Source organism: Elaeis guineensis, chromosome 10, assembly GCF_000442705.2.
Source record: "Elaeis guineensis isolate ETL-2024a chromosome 10, EG11, whole genome shotgun sequence".
Lineage (NCBI taxonomy): Eukaryota > Viridiplantae > Streptophyta > Magnoliopsida > Arecales > Arecaceae > Elaeis > Elaeis guineensis.
In genome coordinates, this window is record NC_026002.2 from 24,545,315 (window position 1) to 24,573,193 (window position 27,879).

Consider the following 27,879-nt stretch of genomic DNA (forward strand, 5'->3'; position numbering starts at 1 on the left):
TCAAGATCATTGATGCATCATAGATTACGAACAGAAAAGTTTATCGTCTATCGAGTCACAGAATGGAAGCTAAGACGACACCACTTCACAAAGTTGTTCTCTTATCATCTGCATGCAAGAGCCAAGGTTTTTTCTTGCTTCGCCTCCAACCCAACTGAAAAGAGGTCTACTAAAAGCTCAACTACTTGTACTGACACATAAGGTACCACGCAATTCCATCTAACAATGTTCCTCCCTATATCTGTAGAAACCAAAAAAAAAAAAACTAGCATTCTAAACCATTTCAAATGTTCAGCTGCTCCGGCTGCTGCCACATGTAAACAACTACAGTCTACATTGCTCCTGTGGATGATTGATCACCAGGCTCCCCCATGATCATCTCTGCGCCTGTTACTAGATCCTGTGGTGGTACATAATAGTAGGGCATTGAGTTGGCCTGAGCACTTATGGCTGGCAAAGCAGCACTTGCAATCCTGGAGCCTTCTTCCTTTGATTCAGCCCTGGGAATGATATCAACAAGGAAGTCAAATATGTCGGTCTCTGCTACGGCAGCAGCTATATCATTTTTTTGTAGTGTTCTTCTTCTATTCTCCTCAGCATGATTCCATGATCTTAGTGTGAGCTCCAGTACGAACATCTCACACGCCTTTGCAAATATCACAGGAACCTCAGCTGAGATCATCTTGACATCCGCATCAGCTTTCATGACTTTCTTTATCCTAGAGAGAGGCAGGCTGTGGTTCTTGAAGTCAGTGCTTTGTTCTATGTTTGCCATTTGTGTGGCCCAGAAGGCTTGGAGCTGCTGATGCTTCTGTTGGATTTGGTATGCAAGCTGGTGCGGGTTGGTGGGGAATGTTGATGCCAGTTGAATGCCGGGTGGCATGGCTCCGATTACCGCTGGAGCTCCGGTAACCATGGCAGCAGATTGGTAAGGAGAAGTATATGCTGATTGGGCAGCAGATGGTACACCTCCCATCACAGGCTGAGATGGCTGTGTGGGCTGTTCCATGACCAGAGTGACCCCTAGATATTTTGATTGCATGATTGTTTGATCACAAAACTGGCAAATATGTTAGGATGGTTCAACAAGTTTGAAGAGTACCAGCAGTTACAGATCTAGAGACAAAAGGAACTAGTAATTTGATTCTTGAGGTTAAAACCTGAAGTAAATGGCAAAGTTTATTAATTTCATGCTTATCAAGTTCAACAGACAATCAAACCATGAGAGCTAATAATTGTGTTATATTTTTTAATGAATAGTTATATGTATTTGAAAATGGTCTGCAATGAGGCTATGATATATTTCATACACCAGAAGAAAGAAATGCAATGGATTTTAATGGTAATAGCACTTTGCATCTACCAATATCAGAAATAGGCATTTAATGTGGTTTATGCTAGCCAGTTGTACTGTATCCAAGATTATGGAAGAATTTGCATTACTTTGTGCCATAATAGGTATCAAAACCAATATGGGGTGCATGTAAAATATATTGTCCTACTGCTGATCCAGTCGAAAGCTCTTGGCCTTAAATCTTGTGTGACATCAATTGGATGTAACACATTATATTTAATTATCATCAATGACCTTTATTAGTTTATTAACTAAAGCTTTTTTTTTTTTTTTGATAAAACAGAACATTCATACAAAATGAGTATGAATGCAGCACAAGAAATCAGAAAAAAAGATGTCGCGAAAGGACATTGATAAAATTGATACATCAGACTAAACATTTGCTCCAAAATGATTAGCAACATAGCTAACCACCCACTCGGCGGTGCCATTCACCTCCCTGTACACGTATCTCATATTGACGGAAATACACTCTGCAAATACGCGTCAAATGTCACGTATGAGCAAGTTGGAGGCTGAGCTCCTGCTCTGTCTCCATAACCAAATGACAACCGTGGCTGAATCACTCCCCACCATCAAACGATCAGCTTGGAGCTGTATCCTTGCAAATGATATGCCCTCCCATGAGGCCCGTAATTCCACAGCCGGAACAATTGTCTGAAACAAGCAACTCCCGCCTGCCGCAACAAATCTGGAATCCAGATCTCGAATCACAAAACCAGTACCACCATGTCCATCCGTAACATTGCCATCAAAGTTGGCCTTGAGGAAGATCAAAGGTGAGAGCTCTTAAGAAATGAACACTCTACGGAGCACTAAGAAAGCAGAGGGGGGGGGGGAGTCCCAGATGTCCCAACTTCTTAAGGTTGGCCCTAGCAGTGACAACTCCAAAATCTTGGCAGCCTGAGAAGAGGCCCTCTCGAACACAAATCTCACTGATATCTACCTAGCCTCAAAAAGGCCAGTGTTCCAAAGATAACATACATTACTACAGTCTCCACTTTTAGAATCCTAACCACTTAGCACTTCCGCAATGCAGTTCCAAAACACACTCTCCAAGCCCCTATTATCTAATAATAAAGTCAGTAATTATCTATATGCTAATGTAAATATAGAATGATGATAATTGCACAATATCAGGTCATCAGCACCCTCATCAGTGATGTGCTAAGACAGTGGGATCACTCAATGCCAGAGATTGTTTAGAGTCAACGATTAGAAATGACACATCTAAACAAGATTGGAAAATTGTAAGAAAAATATCTGAAAACAACGGTCAGTCACTCATCTGAAGTATAATCACTGATGAAGAAATATATAGACTTTCACAGCATAACATACAGGCTTTGACAGCAAAACATACAGGTTTTTAAAGGTATTGCCTTAGCCATCTCGACTGCGGGCAACATTATGCCTCTACTACTGTACACTTATATTTTAATAAATAAACAGGGTGGTCTTATCCTCCCTTTACACCAAAAAAAAAAAAAAATTGCACAAAGATTAGTGAAACTCATCTTTCCTTAATTGAACCATGATGATCTTCTAAATCCTCGGCACTAATAGATTCACTAGTTGGCAAAAGATTTACTCATAAGATCAAAACTCAGAACTCAAGAGAATGCATATGGAGATGGAATGGTCCCATTTCCCAAGAGCAATGAAGACAAACACCTCAAAGAGCACACATTATAATTGAGAGAATATTGCATTCCATGATCCACAACATGTCGCAAGATAGTAGAATTTGGAAAATAGTTGTGTTTGCTTGAAATGTAAGCAATAGCCATTTTTGACAGATTAGATGAAACTAATGTAGGACTTGTTTTACCCAATAATCTTGTACACAATGCTTATAAGGGTTTCTAGATGCATGAAATTTCATTTGTTATAACCACCATTAATAATTTAATAAGTGTCAAATACTTATATCCAGGGAAAAATGAAATATGCTTTAAGTTTTTGAGGTTATAAAGTCTTAAAGGGTGTTTCTTTTCCTAAATATAAGCTACTCCAATGTCATAGAAAGGGAAAGTTAAAAAGAGCAACAACTAACGAAGTTCAGGCTAGAAAAATGTCAAAACTCTAATACTTCAAAAGTCATAAGCTTCTTGAACTTTATAATGTTCTTGACCAGTTCCCCTTCAGATTTTGATGATCATAAATTGTGTCTAACCATCATATTCTTTTCCAATTGACATGGAAATATTTAATTTCATATTTGCTAATTGATTCGAGCTTTTGAAATATGATGATTATACTTATCATTCTTGCAAAATACTAAAGTTCAAGAAAATGCCAAATGATTAGATCAATCTTTGGAACCCATTTACTCAAACAAACCCATTTTAGTTGCCAGCTTACGGGTCAAATATGGTTCAACCGCAGGTGGACAGTGGGTTACTCTTAACATCACAAATAGAAAAATAAGTAAATATCAATAAATAGAAAATTCTAAAAAAATTATAGAAAAATAAAACATGAAAAGTTTACAATAATAGTTGAACCAGTAAGCTTTCTGATAATAAACTGAAAATATAATTAATAAGCGTATGGAATTTATAGCTATTCTTAATTATTATAAATAGTAAAGATTTGAAAATATCTCAAAAAAATAAATAAAAAAGGAATTTATTTTTTATTGAAAGAACGAATTATTGAAATATCATAGCTTATTTAAAATCGTTTCATCTAATGACATAGATATTTAATAAGTAGAACAGATCTTGCATTAAAATAGCATCAAATATAGTCTTAGTGGCTAAGATGATGGTAGCCATGTTAAGTCTCATAAGTTTGGCATTCAGATCCATCACTAATTTTTCCCAAAATTTTTGATTGCTTTTGGCGATGACCCAGATGGGTCAGAACCACATTAACCATGGGTCAACCCAACCTGCCAAGGTTCAAAAGTGGCGGGTAGGTTGAGTTAACCAGCTCAACCTGTCCGGATCACCGAGCATTGGATTATAAGTACTATGCCATCCATCTATAAGAGTAGAGGTCAGACCCAAAATGCTCAATGTTCGACTCAGTCTACCGAGGGTCATGGGTGGTGAGTCGACCAGTCGACCCATCCAGGTCACCAAACACTGAGTTAGAAAAGTGCTGAGCTATCCATCTATAACAGTAGAGATCAAACCCAAAATGCACCAACTGTACTGAAACTTGGGTTATGAGCTCCATTATGAAGTTACATGGAAAGGAAATGGAACAAAGATTATGATAAAACAACAATTACATAAAAGAAACAACTTGAATTTGAACCAAGAAATCCGATAGTGGAGGCTATCATTTAAAAGGCCAACTGAAAAGATATGGAGAAAAGGAAACAAACTTAAGCATGGCCTTTGTCACCTTGGAAAAATCATATGATGAGAGTACCATTTTAAAGCCTCTTTGGACATTGGAAGATCTCGTCAATCCGATATGATCTTACTGCTGGTGCTTTATGCTTTATCAATGCACTGGAATTGGTCTGGTTCAAAGAGATACGGGAATCCAGGCAATAAGCAAGACCTTATCAGACCAACAAGGTCTTCATGCATCCAAACAAGGCTCATGTTGCAAACTGGTGGGTTCAAAAGTCCGGATAACTGATACAGCGGAATTTTTGAGGGCATCCATGTATGTTGAAGCATTGTCAAGTGTCAAGTAAGGATGGTCAGACAATTGAGTTTCCAATTATCATGATGAGTATAAATCAAGTGTCAGCACTAAGTACATACTTTCTTAACGACTCAACGAGACTGCATTTGGTTGCTGCTAAAATTTAACATTTATCAAGACAATCTACATTTTTCAAATGATATGGTCTTGGTTTATTGGAATACGGATGAAGCTAATGCTAAGAATTAAGAATAAAAATCCTTAGAGGAACAAGCTTTTCAAAATAAAAGAACAATACAGGAAAAAAAGCAATTTTAGTAAAAACAGAGTCAAATAAAGGCCCTGTCAAATTTGATGGCTTAAAGGTTACAACATTTCACAGTCTTGTTTTCTTGATCCATTGAAAAGGAATATTCAAATGAAGGCATATTTAATTAACACCAAGCGGAGTTGATGACACGGAAGAAGTACTTCTAGGGATGTCAATGGGTAGGGTCGGATACGGATTTTGCTAAATCTATACTCTACCCACCCTCCTGCCCCCTACCCATCACCCGACCCTACCCATTATGGTGGATAGAGATTTTAAATCCGACCCTACCCATTATGGTGGATAGGGATTTTAAATCCTTATCCTATTCATGCGAATGGTGGATAGTATCCTACCCTATCCATAATCCACTAAAGTAAATACACAATGCAAACACCACCAAATCAAACTTATTTCAAATTTATCAAGTTTCATACCTATTTTAAATCAAACAAGTTCTAAAATCTATTTTAACCATCAATCTATACAATACAAATAGATATATACTATAGCAAAAGAAATCCTAAGTCCCTAACAGATTTGGTATATATATGTAGGTATATTTATAAATATACTATTATGGAGGGAGGTATTTTAATAAATATATATACATAACGGGTCAGATAAGATAAGATTTAGAGATAAATCCACAATTCGATCCTACCTATTGTGGGTTTTCAAAATAAAGACCCTAATCCGACCCGTGATGAATTTTTCAAAAAAAAAAAAAAAAAAAAAAAAAAACCTGACCCTACCCAGTGGGTAGGGGTGGGTACCCACTGGATAGGATACCCATTGACATCCTTAGGTACTTCTGGAGTATCATGTGACCAATGCATTCTTTGGCTGTTTAAGAGATAATTTAGGATTGAAATAATAGTTTTTGTATTGTGATTTCATCAACATTCAACCAACCATTTAATATATATATATATATAATTTCAAGTCAGCGCCATTTGCCAAACAAGCATACTCCAAGAAACATATCAAACCAATATATGTTCTAAAAAAACCTACCGCTCAAAATCTAACTTTGTCACTTGACTGTGGAAACTTTATCAAGCAGAAGCGCATAATGACCAGATACTAGTTTACAGGAGTGACAAAGCATAAGAAACTAAACAAAGTTAAGAAAGAAACTAATGATAATTACAAGCTTACATTTATGAACATAAGAATCAATACAGTAAGATGCAGCAGTTAAAAGTATAACCAAGGGCTGTTAGCCCACTACTAGATGCTTGGATATAAGATAACTAATGCTATCAGGCATCCGTAATATATGGTAGAATTTGGAGAAAATTAGCCTGTTTTGGGTCATAATTTAAAAAAAAAAAAAAGAATAAGTTGATGGAATCTGACAGTTGCATGACATTCCAATAATCCCCCTATCCTATTTATAATAAAAATGCGATTTAAAGTCCCATATCTGTCAAAAGTCGAAGTCATACCGAGTACTGACTGAATCTAAACCATACCCTGATATCAGTGTTTCCTATTAAAAGGGCAAAAAGCAGATCTGGGATAAAGGATAATGTAGTTTTATATGCTGTTCTTGCTCAAGAAATTGGCAAAACACAAATTAGTACTGTAACTTTCACCAGCATAGTTTTGAAAAATTCAAACATCTCAGAGATAGATTGTGTTTCTTACCGTCAAGGATCGAAAATGTTCACAAGGATTGAGCCCAAAACCTCAAGACATCCAATGAACCTACAAATTATGTCAATAGTTAACCACATGTCCTTCTTAAGCCTTAGCAGCTATGTAAACTTGTAAAAGAGTGACATCAAGAGAAACGAAGACAGAATAACCAGAGAAAAATATAAACGCATATTCCACAGAACATTTACTGAGTAAAATGAATTCTTAAACATGTCAAAGTTCAACTGCTAGCAATAGCATCCATTTTTATTAATTTCCATGCCACTAAAATAGATTGATATACACATGACTGCATGATCATGTGAATTTTATTATTTGATCACACCAAAAACATAGTATATGTTATACAAAATAAAGTATTTGCATAGCATTTCTATTTTTGTTGTTATGGTATACTAAATCATGTTTTAATTGAGTAAATTAATATCTGATTTTAAGTCAATTTGATTTAAATTCTCCTTGTTTTGCCCTACATGACAAACCAAAGTTCATTTCTTTTTCAAAACTCATTTAATCAAATAACATTAAAGGATGATCATTTGGTGATGATCAAACTACAAAAACATTAACACTTTCAGGCATTATGAAATGCCACTTTGGCATCCTAAATGACATGCAAGTTTGAATTATAAATGTACTTGCTAGTCTTCTCATAGATCAGGAACACAACTCTTAATGTCACTGAAAGTTGCCCATCCTTGTTAACTTAGTGATGCAGCCTAGGCCACGTGTCAATGGAAAGAGGAAGAAGATGCACGAAGCAAAAAAATAGTAAAAGAAAAGAAGAAACTCTTTTCTCTAGAGTTTTATTAACTAATCACGAAAATCTAATTACAGCATTGGTCAAAAGATCTTATTTATAGAGTAAAAATTCTAACCCAATAGCAAAAAGAATTTGAAACAACTTAAGAAAAAGACTAAGACAATGATTGAAAGTCCCAATCTATCTAGGATTCTTCCAGACTTCCGTTGACCTTTCAAACAATAGAATTAGGCCCTAAAATTGATAGTGAGAGTGAAGCAGCTAAGCTTGTAGGACTCAAAAAGAGCTTTCTGAATTGGGGTCATAATAGTGATTTTGACATCGGATAAAAGAGTTACGTCCATTCTAGCATGGCAGTATCAAAATCAACAGGGTTTAGTGAGATCAGCTTGATTTCTGATCTTTTCGGGTCCGATCCATGGAATTAAAGTATTGATTAGTTAGGACATCTGCATCACTTAGTTGCAAGTGTTAAACTTGATATATATTGTCAATTCATTCCTAACAAATATTGTTGATCTATTCCTTATCAACTTAAAGCTTTTGAGGTCAAATGCTTAGTTATGATGGTATTATAGCTAGGTTTAATGCACCTGGGCAGCCCCACCTTTTCTTTTGATGGAGGGGGGTGAGGGTGTTAAGCTTGATGCATATTGTCGGCCCATTACCTATCAAATTAAGCTTTTCAGTTCAAATGGTCAGTTAACTGTAAGATACTCTCAACTCCTAAAAAGTGCCTCATTACGACAAATACTTTATATTCCACATATATCAAATGGCACTTTCTATGTCCATGGTGTAATACAAGTATACCATTTCATTTATTGCATGATTTGCAAATTGAAAGTAATTATATATAAATATATTTTATCCATGAGTATTGATTATGTTTCCTTAAAAACTTTGATATGCGGAAAAAAAGAAAAACAGAATTCTATAAAAGAGAGAAATCTGGGCCACATGAGTCTTCAACTAAGATATAAAAAAAAACAAGGTTCTATCTTCCACTAATGAAACTAAGGAAGGCAGTGCCAGAACCACTATCTGTGCCAGTAGACTGATGGGGTAGTACGATATGCTCCCATGCTATACCTTCGTGGCAGGAGCATGAACCAATAGGCAAAGCCGGAATGTAGGGGGAGAAGGAGAGGGGGAGAGAGGAAAAGAAAAAGTGAGGGAGGGAAGGAGGGAGAGAGGGAGAGAGTAGCAACCAGAGCAGGGACGAAAGAGAGGAGAGAGGGCCTTGATGAAAGAGAGGAGAGAGGACTTTGGGAAGGAGGGAGAGAGGGAGAGGGTAGCAGCCAGAGCAGGGATGAAGGAAATGAGAGAGGGCATTGACGAAAGAGGAGAGAGGGCTTTGAAAGCCCTCCCTCCTCTGTGTATCAGAATAAGGGTGGAGCCTTTATTTAGAAGCAAAACAAGAGTTTTTGCCTCTTTTGTCTTTTTGAATTTTTAAGTGAAGTCAGCAACCACTGCCAACTTCACTTTTTTTTTTTATAAAATTTTTTAAGTAAAATCGGTAGCATAAATACCGACTTCACTTATTTTTTTAAAAAAAAGAAAATGACAAATGAAGTCAATAGTGGATGCTGATTTTATTTTATTTTTTTTTAAAAAAAATAATAAGTGAAGTCGACAATGGTTACCGATTTTACTGAAAAAATCAAAAATATATATAAAAAGGGCCAAAAGCCCCAATTTCATTTTGAGCTTTGTTATGATGTATGGAGGAGAGAGAGCTTCAAAAGCCCTCTCTTACTTCCCTATTTCACTCAGGTTTCAGTAGCGTCTGGCTACTCTCTTGCTCCCTCGCTCCCTCCCCCTCTTTCTTTGTCTCTCTCTTTCTCCCTCCCCTCTTCCATTGATTTCTCAATTCGAAGTCTAGAATCATCCTAGTCTGCCATTAGTGTAGTTCAGTATGCCCCAAATTAGATAGTTTGGAATAGTTTTGCCGATGTTGACACCAATGATATTGCTTGTCTATATAGTAAATTTTGCATCAGGGGATGTAGTTCTTGAAAAGCATTCATTCATATTGCAAAGAGCTAGGATAGAATAGACAACCAAGGATTTTTTTGAAAAACCAACCAGCTCAATAGCCATGTCCATCCATTGTAATTGGATGTCCAAATTCCACTTTTCTCAGTTAGCTCATTAAGAAAATTTTAGAGACAGAAAACATCATTTACATGTTGTTCATCCCCCCTCATTCTCATCATTGACATTCCAATATATAGTACTCCATGCATCTTAGCAATTCGGCCACCATCTATGCTCGTTAAACTTTCATTCATAACAATTTTATCCTCCAAACTAATTTTAAAAAATCCTATAAGAAAAATAGGGAATGTAATTAATCAGGTTGGCGTTTGGATAGCTGTGAAATTACTCTTTGCCACCTACTTCTCTTATATATGGCAACCTAAAAAGAGATACTTATGAGTTTAGTAATACTCTAGCAGAATTCAATCTATTAATTTTTGTTCCCAAAGGTACATTGGGCTCTACTACTATGAGAATTTATCACCTTCCTAATAATTCCTGGTCATCTACTTTTAACTAAAAACACACCTAAAAAATTTTCCTCTTTCTCTAACTACATATTGGAGATCACATCCTTCTCCCTCTTTCCGTATCCAACGCATAACCTCGCGCCCCACCCCCACACCCCATGCAAGCCCTACACACTTACCATCCCGCATATTAGGATTGCCTATTAGTTAGCTTTTCTTCTTCTCTAATTTCTTCTTAATCTTCTCATGAATACTTTCTCCTTGATGTCCCTTATTAATTAACTTTAACAATGGTAAGTTAATTAATGGTTCAACAAACATTTTATTTTAACACATCTTCCCATACATAACCCTTGCAGTACAGATCTTATGATTTTCTATTCAACATATGGCATCCCATCTTGCGCTACCTCTCTCTAGTATGTACTTCATTTTGTTCCTTTCATTGTAGCTATGTAGTGGTTTTCTACCTTCTTAGCTTTTATTTTCTGGTTTATTTGTTTCATATTTTTACAGTTATCTTAAATTGGTTTTTTTTTTCATTTCTACTTTTTTTGTTTAACTAAATTTGTAATATTTTTATTTTGTCCAGGGTGTTGTATTTTTAGTTTATTTGTCTAATGTTTTTAATTGGATTCCCATCTTTTATTTTACATTTTATTTTATATTTTGTACTTTGTATTATGGTTTTTTATAATTTAATTTCTTTATCCTGAATTTATTTTTTAATTCAATTTATTTTTTCATTTTGATGTTACATCTCATTAATGTAATTCTTCATTTCTCCCTACAAATATGGGTACATGCGCACTTGCCAGTTTAAACTTATTTCTAAAAGAGCAAGGTGTGATGCAAGCACCATATTTTTTACATCAAAGAGTGTTTTACTCAAAAGTCTTTTGAATCATCTCAAACTAGGCAATTCAAAGCATATCTAATTGAACTAGCCATAAACTTGCATGGTTCAATCACCCAAATGAAATGGGTTTGAAGGGGTGCAAATTGGGTTGAACCAACAAATTCCACTTGATCTTGGATGGTGTTGACCAAGATGGCAAAACTATCTCGAATCACCTAGTTTGGGGCATATTAAGCCATACCAATGGCCAATCAGAATGGTTTCAGCCATCAAATTAAGAAACTAGTGAAGAAGGGGGAGAAGGAGAAGGAAAGATAGGAAGAGAGAGAGAGAGAGAGAGGGAGGGACGGAGAAGGAAGGGAATGAGAGAAAGGGAGAGGGCGATGGTGCCAAAATAGGGCTGAGGGAGGGGGGAGAGAGGGCTTTTGAAGTAATTTTTTTTCCAAAGAATGCAAGTCACTTTTGATGTGAAATTCTAACAATTTATAAATAAAATTCAAAAAATATGATCAAAAATTCTAGTAGCTGAGGATAGATTCTTGAAAAGGAAAGACCATGCTTTCCATATGGTTATCTATTATACCCATCAAATGTAGAGAAGTTTGCTAGTCCATTGCTGAAGCATGCTAGGGGATCGTAGCCATCTATTAAAAAATACTTCCTCTTCAATGCAAGTTTTTCATTGTTATATATATATATATATAATAGAAAATATAGTTTGATCTTTTATTAATTAGTAAAACCATGGATATCAAACTCTCCTTGGGAGAATGTTGGGGAGATGAGGAATCTAAGTAGGAGGCTTCGACATGTAAGTATAAAAAAGCTTAAGCCCTTAATTTTTGGACCCAGTCATATCGATTCTTCCATCTTAATACTATTTACTCCACGTGGGACTAGACCTCACCTATAAACCTTAAAATTCCTCATTTCATACATGAACCTATTGAAGTCCCCCTCGAGTCTAATCTGTTGTTTCCAATCAAGCCTCATGATCTGTTACTCTTTTAAGTGCACCACATCTTACCACTCCAACCCAAGAAGTATCTTTGCAACTTGGATAGTTGCCCGGGATCTTCAGGTATTATCTTTAATAGAAATTTTTAGGGAGATGGAGCCTAAGCAAAAGGCCTTGATATACATACTAAAGTCAAATCCAACCTAAAAGCTTAAGCATTAGATTTGGACCCAATCTTCTAAAAGTCGATCCTTTCATCTTAATTATTTATTCCATGTGCAACTAAATCTCATGCATAAACCTCAATAGTATGCCTTGATATGTGGCGACACAAGGTTTGCACCAACTTGAGGTTGAGTTTTGTACCAATTTCCTCTTAGTATGATATGATATATTCTATATCAGATGGTAAAGAATAGTACGGTAGATCATATTTAATCTCAAATATTCCACTGATAAATGAGATCACACAACCATCATTAGGCCCATCCAATGCAATCATGCTGCGACCTTCTATGAATTGTTTTAACTTCTATAATTTTTAATCTTACCAAATACCTTTTACCACATCTAACAATAACCAAATAGGATGATTGCATTGAATAATTCTTAACAATATACAGTCAAAGTGATTTTATAATTCATTTTGTTTTTTTTGGTAAACTATAATTCATTTTGTTGTTAAAACTCCTAGATAGCTAGTTCATTTCCATACCTCTCATTCTAGAGAGTGGCTCATTTACCGACTTAAGTTGGCATTTAATGGTGTACCATTTTGAGAGCTAGTAATATTCTCCTCGAAGATGATTAAGTGATCATGGTGGATTGGATCTTGAATCAGAGTTTAGTTAGTGAATAAGCATCCATTGCTTGTAAACATATGGTTCCTTTTCTAGTACATTTATCTCCTTCAGTGCTTCACATGTTTAAAGGGAGGAGAACCAAGTGGCAGACTAGATGGCATCCTACATTTCGAATAATTCAGGCAGAATTCTTTGGTCTGATTATGAGGCGACTCTTTTCTCCTTTTCAATACTGTTTATTTTCTGATATGGTTGGCCATACTCATAGTAGATGGGTATGGAAGAATTAATCTCTTTTTATCTAGCCTGTCATATTACCAACAAAAAAGCTTGCCATCTCAAGACATACAATGCTTTTCTTCTATGTGGTAGAAAACCTTTCTTCGCCACTATTTCTTGTAAAACATATCCATTCTAAGAATACCTTTAGAGGAACAACAGAGCAAATCATTTACTTTCATACCCCTTTCATTGTTATCCACTCCTCTTCTCCACTTATAGCTCCAGTTATGTCTTACTATAACTTCAATTAGAGAAAAAAATATTTTTTCAAGAATTATGAAATTTTCTAATTTTTTTCATCACCTTCTCGAAATGGTACCATGAGCCATCAAAATACTATAAACCACTGCATGAGTCCACCATATACGCTAAAGCCAACACCATAAGTCGTCTTGCCATGTCAGCAAGGGAGCGCTGACTCATGAAGCACTTAAAACTCCCAGATAGCTGGTTCATTTCCACATCTCTCATTCTAGAGAGTGGCTCCTTTATCCATTCAAGTTGGCATTCAATGGCATACCTTTTTATTGGTAATTGAGAGCTAGTAATATTTCCCTAGAAGGTGATTCAGCAGAGTGGCAGGTTGGATCTTGAATCAGAGTTCAATTACTGAGAAGCATCCATTGCTTGTAGTCATATCGTTTCGTTCTAGTATATTTTTCTCCTTCAGTGCTTCACATATTTCTAGGGAGGCAAACCGAGCAGCCAACTGGACGGCATCCTATGTTGTGAATCATTCAAGCAAAATTTTTGGTCTGATTATGAGGCAACTCCTCCTTTTCAATACTCTTTATTTTCTGTTAAGATTGGTTATACCCATAGTATATGGATATAATCCATCTATTCTTAGGAAAAAAAAGGCCCCGTAGCATCATTCTTTTTTGTTTCAACATACGGTAAAATCTTTTTTTTTTTAATTTTATCTATCCTATCATATTTATCAAAAAAGAAATTTAAGCTTGCCATCTCAAGACATACAATGCTTTTGTTCTGCATGATAGAAATATTTCTTCTCCAACTACACTTATAAAACATATTGTTGTAGCAAAACGTTAATGAACAAGAAATCGAAGAGAACAAAGATCAATACAAACACACAGAATTTACGTGAAAGACTGTTAAATCAAGGAAAAAACTATGGATGGAGAAGGATGGAGATTTTCACTGCAAGAGAAAAAAAATCTTAGAAAAGCACTTTCGCCTCAAAGATAACATATCTCATCAAAATAGATGCTCCGAGATATAATCCGAATCGGATTGGATCCATATACACACTCCACCTAACAAGCTAGAAAGACCCCTACTATCTCTGTGGATAGTGCTAATCTAAATACAAAACATCTATATACATATCCTTCTAAAGATATCTTTAGAGGAACAATAGAGCAAATCGTTCACTTTCATACCCCTTCCATTGTTATCCATTCCTCTTCTCCACTTATAACTCTAGTTACATCTTACTATAACTTCTACAATTAATTAGAAAAATCTTATTTTTCAAGAATTAAGAAATTTTCTAATTTTTCTTCATCATCTTCTCGAAATGGTACTATGAGTCATCAAAATACCAATAAACTACTGCACGAGTCCAACATATACGCTAAAGCTAGTACCATAAGTCGACTTGCCGTGTCAGCAAGGGAGCGCGGACTTATAGCTCCAATTGTCTTACTATAACTTCTACAATTAATTAGAAAAATCTTATTTTTTAAAAATTATAAATTTTTTTAATTTTTCTACATCACCTTCCTCAAATGGTACCATGAGCCATCAAAACACTAATAAACTATTGCACGAGTCCACCATGTATGCCAAAGGCAGCACTATAAGTTATCTTGCCATATCAACAAGGGAGTGCCTACTCATGAAGCATGGAACAAAAATGACAATATAGATACGCCATGGTGCAGATACATTGATATGAAAAATCTTGAAAAAAATATGATATGGCTAGTATGCAATGAGAAATAAATATATTTTATACATATACGCGTGCGCGTGCGCACACACACTATATATATATATATATATATATATATATATATATATATATATATATATATGTGTGTGTGTGTGTGTGTGTGTGTGTGTGTGTGTGTGTGTGTGTGTGTGTTTATACATACCTAGGTATTTTATACACACATGCACACAATGCGCATGTGCGTGTACACACATACACATGTGTGTGTATATTTATGCACACCTAGGTACACATACATAAATTAATTTACATATATGTATGTGATAAGCATCTATTGATGGTAAGCGATCAAAATAACATAATCAATACTCCATGCTTTATATGATAGCCACAACTCTGACAGGCTTATCATTTAGTCATCATTTGAAACCATAAAGCATAAATAATATTTTATATTTTAATATTAACTTCACAGTCTCTTTATAATGACCATTCACTGCTAAAAGGTTATCATTCAAAAAAGATTAAAAGAGAGTGCGCTCCTTTCTTTTTGGAGGTATAGGGCACCTTTCTAATTTTGATAGATGAAGATATTTTAAAAAAATATTGGATATTTATCCAAAAAATACTTTTTGAGTATTAGTATCTGATCCATATCCAATATAGACGACACACATGTGATTTAAAGCATCCATACCTTTTAGGCGTTGATATTACATTATAGCTAGAAAAAATGTCTAGTTTACCATCAATATATGCCTGATCCTCCACCTTATATCATTTCATGGTTAGCCAATTGACACCAAGTTCTCTCAGACAACCTTCGCCAATCAGTGATCATTGTTCTTGCAAGCTATTACTGGTGAAGAGAAAGATGACCTTGCCCATGTGTTTTTATCTCAAGTGTTAAGGAGCTGGATTTAATGCCTCTATTGCCTTTGGAGATCAAATAGACATCATTGGGAAAGAGAGGATTGGAGATGCTAACTCGAACTAGAATGTCGAGGCAATGAGGGCATGTTAGCTCTAATAATCATCTAACTCTGTTGAAAAGTAGATGGAAGTTGAAGAAAGCTCTGTTAGTGGTAGCAAAGTGGAGTTGGGATAGTAAATGGAAGTGGCACGAGTTTTGCCTGCCTCAATGATCCATGAGAAAATTGAGGGTAGGAGCAAAAGCAGAATGTACCACAAGGATCTATCATGGAGAACATACGTGTATGAATATGGATGGTGAGACCTTCCCTATTAATCACCTAGATAGTTGTCTAGGACGTAAGAATTTTTTGACTTCTTTTGAAGCCTTTAACGATAACAAGGTGGATAGATCATTAAATAGCTAAGCTATTTTTTGTCAGTTTGGTGCAACATAGGGGTACCGAAACCTCATATAGACTTACAGCAGCAATATCTATGTTTACTTGTAAAGAATTCATAAATTATTTATCTTCTAGTGTTGCTGCACGATAATGGATGTATTTTAGGTTTTAGAATTAATTTCATCTTTAAAATTTTAATTTTCTATTAATTTTCTTTTTCTTTAGATATAACTATGGCTACAGGAAATTAATAAGAGTTGTAACTTAAATAAAGCATTTGTACAAATCATACAAAAATTAATTAAGTTTAAAACCTGAGGACTCCTAGTCATTTATGGCCAATATATGTAGGGACTTAGTCTATACTCTATAATTAGTTAAAAGAAAATTTGAATGAGGCTCAAGCATTTTCATGGAGTATGGTTGACTCGGTTAATTTGTTTTCTTTGTTTTAGTTATAGGTGTAATCAAATATATTTTTCTTCCTTTTTAGCTAGAAAAACATCTTGAGATTAAGTTTAAATCCATAAGTGGGAAAGCAACTTGATCCGCACCTCGAAGAAGCGGATTCAAGCTTTAGAAAAGTTGCATAAATATAAAGTTAGGCCAAATTGCCCAGATGAGAGGTTGAATAATTTTTTTGGTGGATCTTATTAATGATGACAATATCAGAAAAGCAACAACCAGATTTAATGAAAAATTTTCAAAGAAAGGAGTGTGAAACTATCTTGAGCTGCCCAATTTAGAGCATATCGAGCCATGTCGGCAGTAAATCGGGATGATTTCGACATTCAAAATGAGAAACCGATGAAAGAAGCGAAGAGAGAGAGAAGAAAAAGAACAAAAAGAGACATGAGGAGGGAGGGAGAGCGAGAGAGGGCGACTAGGGCTATTGGAGGGCCACGGAAGCTATCAGAGGGTCGCGAAGGGCCAAAGATAGAGCTTTGTCCTTTCAATTGAAACAAGAGTTGTTCGCCCTTATTTTTTCTAATTTTGCAAATTTTAAGTGAAATTATAATGGGGTTACCAACTTTACTTAAAGTATGTGAAATAAAAAAAAATGAAGTTGTCAATGGGATTGCCGATTTTATTTAAAATTTATAAAATAAAAAAGGGGTGAACAACCTTTGTTTTGATTAGAAGGAGGGCGAAGCCCCTCCTCCAACCCATTGTCTTTTTGACAGCTTGCATGACCCTTTGGCGAACTCGATAACCCTCTAGTAGCCCTCCATCGCTCTTCTTTCTCCCTTTCCTCTCCTTGTCTCTCTTTTTTCTCTCTCACCTTCTTTCTCTCCCCAACTCTTTTTGCCGTGTTAGGCCATGCTCCACCGGTCTTAACCATCTATCTCCCTCTCTTCTCCCCTCTTCCTCTCTCTCCCTTCCCCTCTCTTTGTTCCTCTCTATTCCTCTCTCCTATTCACTCTCATCCCTGCCCTCTCTGTTGTGTCAATATGGGTCTACAACGGAATAACATGGGGGCATACTAAACCATACTGCCAGTTATCCAATCGGAATCCTAATATTGGCATAGTAAATTTTGGTCCTGAGTAAGCCAATATAGTGAATGAAAAGACTAATAACAAGCAACAACCTATTGCGAAAGAATCACAAGATTTTGCAAAGGTTGTATAAGATTTTAACCATCTGCAATTAATGGATCAATCATCTTGCTACATCCAACCAATAGTCAAACATATCAGAATCACAAGTCAAGATCCATTAAAGTTATTGCTTAATGTTTGAATTCCAAAATGTGGACAACTTGGCATTGCTATTAAATCTTACTACAAAAGATCTTAAGGAAAGATTATTGCAACCAAGGAATAATAAGATATGGATTTTCAATTAGTTTTGGAACTAGGATTTTATTTTTAAACTATGTTTCTTTTATAGGTATAATGAAACCGAGACATGTAAGGGTCATGACTTAGGACTAAGTATTTGTTTCAACCATAATTCATAAAAGTTATGGCATATTAGTGAAAATCATCTTTATGATAAAATAATTTTTTTATTGCATGAATCCTAAAGCAGCTAAAAAAGCAAAAAAAAAAGAAAGAGCCTGAGATGGAAGTCTTCTCCTCCCTCGAATTTCACTAGGAACCAAACTCTTAGGGCTGCCAAAATCCTAGGAACCCTCTATAAAATCCCCTCGTCTCCCTCCTAAGCTATCCACGACGATCACCGGCGTTCCTCCCCTCCTTTCTCCCTCTTTTCTCTTGTTGAAGCCGTGGCCTTTCTTGCTTATGCTCGTCGAAAATCGAAGCCAAGACACCACCGGAGCTGAGGTAAGATTCCAAAACCACTGGCCCTCGATTTCGTCGGAAATGATTGAAGAAGAAGTCCACCCACTTCCTCGATTTTTATGAACTTTCTCCTTGATTGTCCCACTATTTGACCCTCACCACCAGCCATCTTTTGCTCCACCACCATCGGTCGCTTGTTGCCACCGTCTGCTGTCGGGCTGCTGGCCAAGAACCCCTACCCCTTTCCTCCCCTATTCGACCAAGAAAAAGAGAAGAAGAAGAAGAAAAAAAAAGAAAATGGAAAAAAAAAGAGAAAAAGAGAGAGAATGGATTTTCTCTCTCTTATCTCTCTCTCTTTATCTCTCTAGAATTTCTCTCTCTATCCACTCTCTTTCTCTCTCTATTTGATCCATGATCTCCAGTATAGTTTTGAGATGAAAATAAGATGACTGGAGACCGTTTTGATATCCATATAGTTTATCGGATCTCAGTCCGATCCTTATAAGAAATTCATAGCATCTGATCACAGTTAATCCCTATTGAGTCATCTTGACATAACTTCTGATGATCTTGATTATAGATTCCTCTTTTGAGGAATATAAAAATTCTCTCTCCACTTTCTCTTTCTTCACCCACTTTCTCTCTCTGGATCTTATACCGAATCATGTCTTCCTCTTCTGTAGACCCGTGATGACTCTGACAAAATGATCTAGAATCGCTTTGGTGTCCTAATAGTCTATCGAATCGATCACCTGATTAACGACCTCCTTTTATCATTTAATTTTATTAAATTAATTAAAAAAATTAATTATAATTTAATATTTTAAATAGAATTATCTAATTCATCTAACAAAGTTTGAAAATCTAGGATGATCGAGGTAAGTAGATTTTACATTCTTTATTTATTTTAAAATTATCATATTTTTCATATAAATAATATACTGTTGATGAAATTATATTTTTCATAAAAAAAGATTAACAAATGTAATATGAAAAATATGTTTTATTATGACCATTGATTTTATAAAAATATTTTATGAAATTAATATATTTATGAAATATAAATTTTATTATTTTTTCACACACATACATATATGTGTGTGTGTGTTTGTATGCGTGTATGTATGTATGTTTTAAGAAAAAAGATATAAAGATGTGAAAGGCTCTCAGCTATGAATAAATCCATATTGGAAAGTCGATATCCGAAGCTAGTATCTATAAAAATATAGGTCCTACCAGTGGGCATAAAGTTAGCATACAAAATATAAACTTGTCGATTAAAAATATTAGCCCTATCACGGGTATAAAGTAATCATAGCACGAATATCTGTGAGCAAGATTTTAAATTATAATATGGACACCTGACAAAAATAATTTATGAAATATGTTGACGAAATATTGATAATTTATGCATGCATGATTGGTTTATAACTTATTTTATTATATGCTCTATGAAATATTTATTATTATAATATCTATTACTTTTTAAATATTATATTATTATAAAAAAATTTATCTTTGATCCGATAAGGAAGTGTAGGTTCACTTATTGAGCAAGTGTAGCTTATATTTTATTTATTTATTTATTTATTTTATAGAAGAATAAGATTAGGACTGATGAAAGATCCAGGCTTGAGGATTTACGTATCAAGCTTGGAAGTTTTATAGCTAAAATTTTAGTTTATTTGATGATTATAAACTTATTATTTTCTAATTACAAATTTTAGGACATGGATTGGTATTTGGTTTTGAATTTAGATGCTTTGAACCAATGTTGATTTAATTATTTGATGAATAATAAAATTGAATCTTTTATTACATTATATTTATCAAGAATTTTAGTTGATTATGATTGATTGGCTTCATGTTTCGTAGGTTGTACTCCTTGCTAGCATGGTCATGTCACGTCTCGGATTTAGGGCATGACAATCTTCAAAAATATTAGGAACATCAGATGAAATTATCATGAACAAAATAGTGTTATGAAGTAACAGGTGACTTTGCCTCATCTATTTTCTTGACAATTGAGCTCAATTTTGGAGTTACGGCCAGAGAAAAAAGGAAAAAAATGAATAGTTCAATTAAGTCTCAATTGGTTAAGGTTAAATTATTATACATTGTAGCGTGAAAGCCATCTACAATGAATAAACTAAAAGAAGCATTATTTTGTAACTATTCAATCAATAACGTAAAAGAACTAATATAGGTAGTGTTATAGTTTGTAACATTGGTTACATGTGGAAAGTGATATAGGTACAGGAACCACAAAAAATGATACTCTTATAAAAGGAGCAAGTAATGACATCCATAAGTGTGATGCAAGTATGAACAAGAATAACTAAAAATTAATGAATATCACTAGGAAACTAATCATTAATCGTTATCATCTTCCCATATGCTTTATGTTATTCATTAATGGTTTCCCACTTCTGGATTGTCATAGACTTCCCTTGTGTTTTTTTTTCTCTAGAAAATCTGGATCAAATCCCTTTCCCTAAAAAAGTTACTTAAAGCATGTGATTTTATTGGAGAAATGGTTAGGATCTATTCTTTAATACCTTGAGAGCAAAGAACTTTAAGAGATTGTTTGGTTCGTAATCGAAATTAAAACGGAAATGAGAATCAGAATGGCTTAGAATCAAAATCGGAATGATCAAATCCTCTGAAGCGTTTGGTTCATGATCGAAATCGAAATCGAAATTGGAATGAAAATTTAAATCCATAGATGAAAATAGGGATTGAGTTCTATATAGATTGAACCATTCCCATTCTATTCTGGAATCGAAATCGAAATTGGAATGTGACTCTTCCCAACCAAATGATTGAAATGGAAGTCACTCATTCCGATTCTGATTCCAAATTCCCACTCTCTCCAACCAAACACCCCCTAAATTGATTTATTAAAACTACCTACCAGAAAAAGAAAACACAATTCTTCCGGTTATAAAAACCAATTTAACTTTCTATTTACCTTACTAATTGGAATCATCATCTTTTTTAACTTCGACTATATTCTCATCAAGGTATCTCACTCATGGGGTCAAATTTGGTTATGTTCCATCCCACAATTCATTCCATTTCTTCCACATGTCATTGTGTTAGTCATGTGCGTTTCAAATTTCCAAGATCATGACACTTGAATTGATGAGTTTTCCTTGATAAAACTAGTCATAGAATAGCTTTCTTATGACTTACTTGACATTCTGACCTTCCTTCAACTTATGTAATGAATTTACATCCATGTCAGCCCATAATATAAAATCATTTTGTCCTATTTTAACCAATTATTGCAATTTTATTTGACACAACATAAGACCATTTCAACCATATAATCTAAAATGAACATCACAAACAGAAATAACAATCTAATCGATAAAACTAATTCTTTAAATTTAGCATTTGAAACTATATAGAGGTTAGGATTTGATGAATATGCATTTCATAGCAAGTAGCATCTCTTTATAAGATCAAAGTACATGGTCACTAGATCATTATTTTCTACATCCCACCCTATTTTCTTCATGACCTTTTTTTGTCCATTATGTCATATGAAACTAAATATCCATACTCATTAGCTGTTAAAAGAAAACATTGTAGCCAAAAATCATTTATGTGAAAGATAGGCTATAGGAATTTGCTTGTACTAATGGACCCTAGGAAGTGAAGGCCCAAATTCACAAATTAAACCAAATAAAATGGGGCAAAAAGGCATGCCACAAAATTTATGTGGAAAACCCTCTAGTCGTGGAGGGACAAACCATGGGGCAACTCCAACAAAATTCCACCATAAATAAAATAGTGATAACAATAGGATCCTCTAAAGTACTGTGCCCAAGAACTTGAGGTATACATTGATTGACGATAAATATAGAGGTTACTTCATTAGATGTCTCTCAAAATCATCTATCCGCTCCTCAGGACAATAAAAGTTGATGGAATTAGACAAGAATGGAGGCTAAATTTCTTTTAGTGCGATTGTTGAGAAGACAAACGGTCAATAGCAAATCAGAGTCGAAGAAATCTAAACCCTAGAAGAATAGCAAGACTCGAAGATAACGGCCAATAGCAAGCCAAATCTTAGAACCATGAATAGAAGAAGAAGGATCTAAAAAGAATATGACTCCCACACAAATAAAAGAGAAATCAAAATCCCAAAGAATATGGCAGCTTCCTTCCTAACCAGGCTTCCTTCCCTTTTTTTTTCCTTCCTTTTTTTTTTTTTTTTTTTTTGTTTTTTTCACTATATGAGTCCTACATGGACTGGACACACCAATTTCTTTCGGTAGAATTTCTTCCCAAGTTTTTCAAAATAGGAAACAAATTCGGCAATCACTACATTTTTAAATTTTTTAAAAGCCATAAAAACAAAGGTATTTTTGGAATTATTTGATAATTATTAAAAATTTAAGAGACTACTAACATGTTATCCCAACAAGACTTTCTTAACAAAAGTTTTTCAGATAGAAAAAACATATGCAAATAAAGCAGTAGTAACAATATACTTCTTTTTTTTTTTTTTGTAACATTTCTTCGAAAAATACAACACTAAAGAGCAGAATAATCAATGTTTCACTTTTCTTAGACACCCTCCTATTGTGTAATATGAGGTGGGCCTAACACTGATCGTATTAATGACCGAACGCAGCACCACCCTTGATCTTTCTTCAAGGTCTATGAAAAACACAGGTGATGCATGAGAGAATTAATGCCAAAATTATTTTTCACAGATCTCAAGGCAAGTTCAGGGCCAATGCTGCATTAGACCATCAAATGGTCTGATGAGTATAGGAACCAAATAGGGCTGTACATGGGTCCAATCATGATGGTGGCATGCTTGACCTGGACCACTCCTGGTTACATTCCTCTAGATAGACCACCCATTGGCTAACAATGTCAGGTCAGATCAAGCCCATTGAACAATATTCAGACCCAACGGGCCAATCAAACTGAACTTAGGTCAAGCATGATCTAGAACCAACCCGAAATGTTCAGGGCTGGTCGCGGCTAGGCTAGGTTGAGTCTACAATTTCGGCCAAATATTTAGCAGTCTTTTTATTGTTAATTATATAATAATCAGCAATCAAGTGTAAATTCACTAAAAGTGTTCAAAACAAAGAAATAGATGCCAATCTAAACATGAACGTTCATTCAAATAAAACTTCTTTCGTATGATCCAAGAAAATTAATATTCTTGAGATGCAAATTTACAAACTACTACTTAAAATATGATAAACCTGAGCACATAGTAATAAGCTCTGAGTGTAAGCAATGAATGTTTGAGCACACCTGAGTGAGAGGAGGGGGTGAGCAGAGGTGGTTTTAAAAGGGTGAAAGGAGAGGAATTGGTTTAGGGGAGTGTTCAATGGACAAACCAGGAAAGGTACTTGGGGAGAAGGGCAGATGGTGTTTCCTATGACTCGAGTTTTAGAGTTATGCCAATCCATGCTTGGATAGCATCAAGCATATTGTACTTGACCCAATCAGGCCGGCATTTATGTATCCCAAACCTGACCCAAGATTTCAAAACAGATCCAGAATTGTGACCCAAACCTAAGCCATAGTTCTTCAAAAATAGGTCAAGCTAGGTCTAACTGTTAGGTCATGGTTCGGCCGAACCTGTTTCAGCTTTAAATCTAACTCATGTATTTGAGCACGATTCCTGTGCCATGGGCATGGCAGTGCACCCATGGATCCCTTGCAGTGCGTATGGCACCATAGGGTGTAGTGCACTTGTGGATGCTGTTTATCATAGGATGGAGGATCGTACATGAACATGGGCCATATGGTGCACGCCATGTGTGGCCGTCTATCTTGCGATGGATGGCATCCATGGGAGCACCGCATCCTGTGGTGCCATATACGCACCGTAAGGTATCTGCATTATAAATATTTTGCTCCATCTAGTATTTTAATTTTCTTCTACTGGCCGAAAACAACCATGAGTCACCACTTGTATTGCCAAAGGGAGTAGTAATCGATCAAACTAATGCTTTCACATCAACCAATTTAATCACAATGAAAGAGGCAGAGATCCAAAGCTCTTCTCTTATTGCAGGCCTGTAAGATGTATAACAACATGCTAAACTGTAAGACCTGAAGCAATGCAGAGAGGTCTACAATCAGCAACTGGCATAAACTTAGGCTAGATTACTGTATGCTGCTATGAATTCTCATAGATAGAGGGGAAAACAGGGGAGACTTGAAGGACTGAACCCAAAACAAGTACCTATGACGAAACAGCAGAAAACAGGGTACATCAAAATTATCAGGCTAAACTGAATCGATCGCGTATACAAGATAAATTGGAAGAGTAGTGATGAAGATTTAATGGCATTTTATTAAAAAGCTGATGGTAGATGTATGATGAAAGTACCAATGATAAAGCAGCACAAAATGGTGTGGATCAAACTTCTCAGGCTCAACTGAATTGATCAAATCTACACAATGAACAAAAAAGAGAAGCAATTAGACTTTGATGAAAACTTTATATAGAAGTTGATAATGACACCAATGTCATCCCTGATCACATTCTCCAAAATTCTAATATCAGCTTCAAGAATCAAAATATGAACTTGTAATCCCTTATCAAAAATCCAACTTCCTAGAGAAATATTAAAAATTCGCAATCTAATATTAGTATATATGAATAGATAGATAAAAATCAGCATCAAGATTTTAAATCCTATAGAACTAGATTATCTTGATTTATATATGGAATGAGATGCCATTGCTCTATCTTGGCCGCGGTTTTGATCATGAATTCCCATAGATATCATCAACTCTCTGCCTTCTTCTTTCCTTCCTTTCTTTTTTCTTCTTTTTTTCCTTTTTTTTTCTCTTACCTTCTTTTTTTTTTTCTTTTTCTTTATTTTTTTTTCTTTTTTTCTTTTTTCTTTTTCTTGTTCTTTCCGTTCTTTATTTTTCCTCTTTTGTCTTCTTTATGTTTTCTTCCTTTCTTTTTTTTTTCTCCTTTCCTTTTTTTTCTCTTTTTTTTATTTTTTTATTTTCATTTTTTTCTTTTCTTCATCTTTTCTTCCCTTCTTTATTTTTCTTTCTTCATCTCTCTCCATATGGATTAGAGTCTCGACCTTATTTCGTTCCTATTTTCGAATGGAATAAAATGGTTGGGACACCCCCGGGTCCGCTGAGACTAGCATATTCTCAACATAATTAATGAAAATCCAAAAAAATAGATGCATGCCATAAAACATCATTCTTCCACATGAAAGAGCAAAGCCATAAAATCAGAATCCTCAGACATCCATCCAAATCTAGAAATCAAAAGATAGGTTGTGAAACCAAGCAAACCCATCATATTTTTTGATTGAACAAGCAAACCCATCATAGAAACATCAAATTGAGCATGTTGATATCGGCTATAAAAACAAGCATACAATTCAGCTTTACTGTCCAATTTTTTTAAACAAGTTCTGATAACCGATTTAAGAAACAAAAAAAAAAAATCAAAAAATGGAACTACATTTCCCCGCTTTTCTTTTCCCCTCTATTTGAATGGGAAAACAGAAAATGATTCAAAGCGGACCAAACAAACTGGAAGTGCAATTAACATAGAAATAACAATGAAATTGAGAGAAAAGCATACCAATCGATTTGAAAACCAAAAAAAAAAAAAAAAAAGATTTTAAATCTTAAACAAAACTACATCCTCAAACGTTTTTGTTTCCCTCGATTAGAGAAGAAACCAAAAAAAAACACAAATCAAAAATGTTACCACAAGGCATCTATGAAATTAGAAGCAGAAAATTCAAACTAGCTGAAGCTGAAACATAATAAAAACTTGACTTTTATACTAATTTTACCTTTTAGAAGATGAACAGTACTGGTGGCCCTCTTGGAAACTCTAGAGAGAACAAGAGAACGACAGAGAAATTAAGGAGCAAAGACGAGAGCGAGAACTACAAAAGAATTAGAGAAGGGAGCGGGGGGAGGGAGGAAAAAAAAGTAGTGGCTCATGGGGTGCAATAGCCACGTGTATGGTGGGGCCACCGGCGTTCTTTAGATCTGGCAACAGTTGATTGCTTGAGTGATGTCATGCGAGATGCTTTTCTATGCAACGTCACCGGAAGTTGTATGCACCTGAGACGCACGTCTCACTGAAGGGTGATTTTGTAGATATTTGAAACTTTGGGGTTGTCCGCTATCATTAAATATGATTTTTATTTTATATAATAAATAGCTCCCTCGTATGTATTCTACCTAACTATATATTTTATTATCTATTATATTTATTATGTACTATATATAATTAAAATGGAGGCTCAAAGCTCTCCATTTGTCCCTTGGACACTTGTATTAGTAATATTATCATGGAGGTCCAACTTGTGTCGAGCTCTTCTTTCATCATTTAAATATCTATATTAATGATATCATTAATATGATCTTTATTTTAAATGATAGATATGATTGTTATATATATTTTATTTAATTATATATTTTTATTATCTATTATCTTCTATCTACTATATATAATTACAATGGAGGGTCAACTTATGCTGAGCTCTCCATTTGCTATTTAGACATCTATATATTAATGATATAATTTATACAACTCTTATTTTAGAAAGCAATTATTCTCTTCATTATATCAATAATATTTTATTCTATTTCTATTATCTACTTCGTTACATCTTTTCTATTTTGCATTTCAATACTAATTGAAAAAACAAGAAATAATTGCATTCAGCATGCATATCGTGTGGGTTATATGCTAGTTCTATACTAAGGTTCAAGAATGAAATGGCTAAATAATGGGCATTGCTTCTATAATAATGATTTACAATGGTAAATAAAGCTTGTTACAATGAGATGACTATATTTTATTGAAATATCTTGCTTGAGGTTGCCTATTAATTGGATAAAGAAAATCTGTTGTCTTTGATTTTAGAGTATCTTACTCTTATCTACTAAATTTGGATTTCTTGAAATTTATGAGTGTAATTGGTAGAAGTAAACTATATGGAGGCCTTAAATGACTTCAAGTTGGGTTAGAAAGACTTGTTCTGTAAACCCAACATAATTGAGTATCGATTTTCCAATTAGGTCAATTGTGCGTCATACATGGTTTGCAATTATAATCGACATAGATTGCCTCTAGAAAGCATATTGCACAGAATATTGGTCAGATCTATTGATCGACATTAATTATGTGAAAATTAAATACAAAGTTGGATTTTATAATTTTGTTTTTCGTCGGCATACTCAAGACATAAAAATGACCTGTATAAATGAACCATATGATATGTTACACGTAAATGAACCA

General features: G+C 34.7%; 1 protein-coding gene across 5 annotated transcripts; it reads right to left on the bottom strand.

Moving 5' to 3' along the window:
- Positions 1 to 26,653, bottom strand: LOC105059881 (nuclear transcription factor Y subunit C-4). Of its 5 annotated transcripts, XM_073244018.1 has the most exons (5): positions 26,420 to 26,642; positions 24,973 to 25,036; positions 6,927 to 6,986; positions 6,725 to 6,768; positions 1 to 1,060 (listed from the first exon to the last, which is right to left on the bottom strand). In XM_073244018.1, exon 5 carries the CDS (start codon positions 1,040 to 1,042, stop codon positions 332 to 334), a length of 711 nt encoding a protein of 236 aa, XP_073100119.1. In that variant the 5' UTR covers positions 1,043 to 1,060; positions 6,725 to 6,768; positions 6,927 to 6,986; positions 24,973 to 25,036; positions 26,420 to 26,642; the 3' UTR covers positions 1 to 331. The 5 variants fall into 5 exon arrangements, with proteins under 5 accessions (XP_073100119.1, XP_073100121.1, XP_010941677.1 ...); XM_073244020.1 differs by lacking the exon at positions 6,725 to 6,768 and having other exon boundaries at positions 1 to 1,023; positions 26,420 to 26,646; XM_010943375.4 differs by lacking the exon at positions 6,725 to 6,768 and having other exon boundaries at positions 26,420 to 26,602.
- Positions 26,654 to 27,879: the final 1,226 nt, after the last annotated feature.